At 44.3% G+C, this 4,438-nt stretch overlaps 1 protein-coding gene across 1 annotated transcript in view; it reads left to right on the forward strand.

Annotated features, from left to right (window-relative positions):
• Nucleotides 1–842: 842 nt before the first annotated feature.
• LOC101979679 (alcohol dehydrogenase 1) overlaps nt 843–4,438 on the forward strand; it is a 12,436-nt gene continuing 8,840 nt past the window's right edge. Inside the window, exons 1-3 of the mRNA XM_005357346.1 lie at nt 843–948; nt 2,709–2,810; nt 3,352–3,490. Of these exons, the coding sequence (XP_005357403.1) occupies nt 931–948; nt 2,709–2,810; nt 3,352–3,490 (259 nt within the window). The 5' untranslated portion in view covers nt 843–930. The remainder of the gene's footprint in view (nt 949–2,708; nt 2,811–3,351; nt 3,491–4,438) is intronic.

Raw genomic sequence — 4,438 nt, forward strand, 5'->3', positions numbered from 1 at the left:
AGAATAGCTTTGTCTCCTAGCGCTTCCTGCATAGCTGACTGCACTCTCTGCCTTTCTCCTCCAGTGTGTGCTGAGCTTATGTTCACGCATGCCAGTTGTAACTCACTGAGCTGCCCCTACCCATGTGGCTCCATGATAAACACATGTGTGCACTGTTCTGCTTGTTCCCCACAGTCATTGAAGTGACATTTGAACTCATCCTTATCTTACAAAGAAGGAGACCACAGCAAAGAGCAAGGAGATATGCCCAAGTTCTCTCAGGAACAGGCATAGGGCATGTTGTAGGCACTGTCTCCTGACAGGAGTGGAGTCTGTCTCTTACTCATGACTGCCACCCTCTGGGCCAGCTCCATGCTTGCCTCAGGTCCTTGCTCAATGCTGACCAGTAGTGTGTGCTCAGAGATACCATGGGTCTCAGCACCTTTGCTGTGGCTGAGGGTGCTTCTCTGCTTTGAAGAGGACTGGACACCAACCCTTCCTCCCCGAGGCTCTGTCCATCCACCCCATCTGCCCCGCATTGTCTCATGTCCTCCTTACCATGCTCCATGTAGACTTTAAGTTACTGCTTTCCCCAGCAAAGGAAAGCAGACTTCTAACCTGTCTGAGAAAGGGGAAAGTGCAGCTGAGACAGGGGAAGAGTGAACCGAGAGAGGGGAGAGATGCAAAAGGAAGTGTGGAGCCTAACGAAAGCAGAATATCCCCAAAATCACATCCCCAGAATGAGTTTTCCTTAACAGTTCAGTGTTCTTTGTTTTCACTTAACATGCAGTGAGAATAAACTGATGGGCGTGTCATAAATGGCCAGATCACGTGTGGCATCAGCTGACACTCCAGCTAACAAAATCTGTGTGCAACCTTGGCCCAGTGCACTGCAAGAGGGAAGAGTCTAAGGGACCCATCAATCTCCTGCCAGCAGCGAGGACAGACAGCATGAGCACAGCCGGAAAAGTAAGAAAAAGATCTTGCTGTTGGGAATATACTCTCACTAACTTGCTAAAAGATGCTGACTTCTAACTCAGAAATGACGTGCACTGAAGGCAGTGTGTGATGTGTGCTATAGCACAGGGTGTGCACCGCACGACTGTGCAGCCCGGCTGCTGCTAAATACCTTTAACAAGAGCGCACAGACTCTAGATCTGGGGCAGTCCTCACTTCCTCACTAACTCTGCAGCACAGGGAATTCATTCAGAGCAACTGTGACTACCTTGTAAACAGAAAGCTTTAAAGAGATCTTCTGCAGAGAAGTCTGTGTTTATATCAAGATTCCTTAGTGGGCTGTTCTTTGCAATCACAGCTTTCTTATGAAAAGAGAAAAGCCTGACAGGAGTTTCTTATGAGTAATTGGACTCAGGAACTTAGTAGAATTGTCCCGTTAAAATTTGCTAAAATTTCTGACAAGCGATAGATTGATATCAACACTTTAGGATCATCCACGGTAAGATTACATTCCCATGCATGCCGGGATTTGGGAGGGTCCATTGCTGCACAATTCATAAAATCTCTAGAAGCTCTATAGAACTATCTCTTCTCTCTTTAAAAAAAATAAAATCCACATCTTACATACAATTAATTCTGAGAAAAACTGAATCACTTGCTAACACTGAGAATACCTAATAATACACATATATAGTACTGAGATTTCCAAAAAATCACCTTCCTTGTTCAGCCTCTGTATGGTACTGAGAAACGCAAGCAGTCCTTCAGCATAAATAACTGATTTGTGCTATCCAATTGCCTAATTATAACGCCTGTGTTTCCGTTGGCACAGGGGATGTTTTAGGAGTGGGTCAAAGGTCCAATAGCTCACAGTGAGAACAGGGGGTTGAACTTCTGCATCCACAGTGTGGCACGACTCGGTATAGAAAAGATTGGGTGGAGAATCAGCACAGAAGGCGCAGTTGCCAGTAGTTTTGTTCCAATTCACTTTATTTTCTATCACTCCTGGTCATGTTTAGGATGGCATATCACATTTCAAGGAAAAGTAGTTAGAATAAAGAATGACTGAAAAAGTTAAAAGAAAGACTGAATTCATGCAGCATAAGTGGAAACCCATTCATATCAACCAAGCAAGAATTCAGGGACTAGGGAATCCAGGCTCTTCGGTGCAGGGTCAGTAACAGCACTATGTTGATCATAGGCTTGAGTTTACACTGCCTACAACAGCAAAATAACAATGTAGCCAGGTACGATAGACCATCCCTGAAATCTCATCACTAGGAAGGCCAAGACAGAAAGGTTCGTAGTTCAAGGCCAGCCTGGGCTGCTTCTCAGACTATGTCTCAGAAATCCAAAGCCTGGGGTTTAGCTCTGAGACAGTGTTCTTGCCCAAAACGCACAAAGTTCCAGGTTGTGCTCTCAAGCACCTCAAAAACATACTAATAATTATAATTTAGAATTAAACATATATCAAATGTTTTTAGTCAAACAACCTCTTTTACTACAGTACCAGTGACTATCAGGAAACAAAAGAATACAAGCGTGGCCTGAAAGTGCACACACCAATTCATCCCCGATGTGTGAACTTTCTCTTCCTGACCTTCTACTATGGTGTCACAGGTTTCTCAGGGTGTTTTGACTCCTTGTACATGAGACATGTCCATTTCTATGTAACAATGGGTGGCAAATTGGGGACAGACGCTGTGCATAGGAAATAGAGGGACAAAATTGCAGTGATCCCCTTGGAGGTGCAGTAACCCTTCCTCTTCCAGGTGATCAAGTGCAAAGCAGCTGTACTATGGGAGACCAAGAAGCCCTTCTCCATCGAGGACATAGAAGTCGCACCCCCCAAGGCCCATGAAGTCCGCATTAAGGTAAAGTCCCTTTCTGCCGTCTGAAATATTAGGTTTGAAAAACTCAGAAAATACTCCATAGATGCGTCCAACTGCCCATTAACATCCCGTTTCATATGCTCACCCCAACAATGAATGAGCCTGTTGCTGAGCCTAGCTGTTGACATCAGCTGCTGAAAGTTCGAAGTTTAACATAATCCCTGAAAACTTTTAAAAATGTTTAAGTGTTTATAAAGTGCTAAACATCTTGAGTCCAAAAGCAATTAATATTAGGTAATTTCTTGGTACTCATTTCCTGTCTCTTTTTCCATAACATAGCATCCATTTTTATATATTGTATAAACTACATTTTGGGGGGTGACTTAATTCACAGGATGATCATTACCGTTTAAGCTGTTAATTGGGAGAGGAGATGAAAGCATGAAAAAAATCATGGCCCTAAATCGAATCTGGAAGCAATAGGGGTTGTTAGCAAGCTCCTGAGAAGCCCCATTTCAGAACAGGTGTGCTAAACCTTCACAGTCGCTATCTTGGCTGAGTGAAATCAATCTCTTGTCTGTAGATGGTGGCCACGGGGGTCTGCCGCTCAGATGATCACGTGGTTGCCGGAAGCCTGAGTACACCACTTCCTGCAGTTCTAGGCCACGAAGGAGCTGGTATTGTGGAGAGCATTGGAGAAGGGGTGACTTCTGTCAAACCAGGTACAGAATTCTTTACCCTCACTCAGGGTTTGTACTTTGGCGTTGATCCCAAGAGCTTCCCCCTCAAAATAGGAAGCCCAGGCAGTCGGAGACTTAAATTCTAGCACAAGGTCACAGGGTTTCCACCCCTTCCTCCCTTCATGCCTCTGTTCTCTGGCATCCAATCATGTCTTTTCTCTTTCAACATCTATTTATCTACCAGGTGTCAGGTGCCAAGTTAGAGTCCCCATTGTGACCTTCAGAGTTCACAGTCGGCTAAGTTCCACTTCAGTGTTGCTGAGCACCGGGGACTTTTTAGGATCCAAACAGACCTACAAGTGGGACAAAGGCAAGACCTGCAGGTCCAGGTTCTGAGTGCCTAGATGTAGGGAAGCTGCTCTGTGCTGAGTTCAGAAACCCGACTGCTCGCCTGGCTTCAGGATGCCTCTCCTGTAGAATGCCGTAGGTTTAACCACATTGCATCCACATGATGGTTTCCTCTTCTCGTTTATTTTCTTCCTTCTTCAATATATAAACATAATACAATATAAGAGGAAACCACAGACGGAAAAATATAGCCAAAGTCCTACAAACATAAACACCATTGTATTATCACTAGTTGGGCTGAAAGTGGTGGTTTGCACATTGCTTTTTACTTTATTCATGTTTGTACTTTAACTTTGTTTGTTTTTTGGATGTAAAGGTTGATTAAAAATATTTTTTCTTGGGGCTGGAGAGATGGCTCAGAGGTTAAGATCATTGCTTGCTCTTCCAAAGGTCCTGAGTTCAATTCTCAGCAACCACATGGTGGCTCACAACCATCTGTAATGGGGTCTAGTGCCTTCTTCTGGCCTGCAGGCATACACATATGATGTGGGAGTGTCATATATCAATCTGTTGATTTCATTGGCTAAGTAATAAACAAACTGCTTGGGCTCATAGCTTAGAACATAGGTGGGTGGAGTAAAC

This window comes from Microtus ochrogaster, chromosome 21 (genome assembly GCF_000317375.1).
Source record: "Microtus ochrogaster isolate Prairie Vole_2 chromosome 21, MicOch1.0, whole genome shotgun sequence".
Taxonomy (NCBI): domain Eukaryota; kingdom Metazoa; phylum Chordata; class Mammalia; order Rodentia; family Cricetidae; genus Microtus; species Microtus ochrogaster.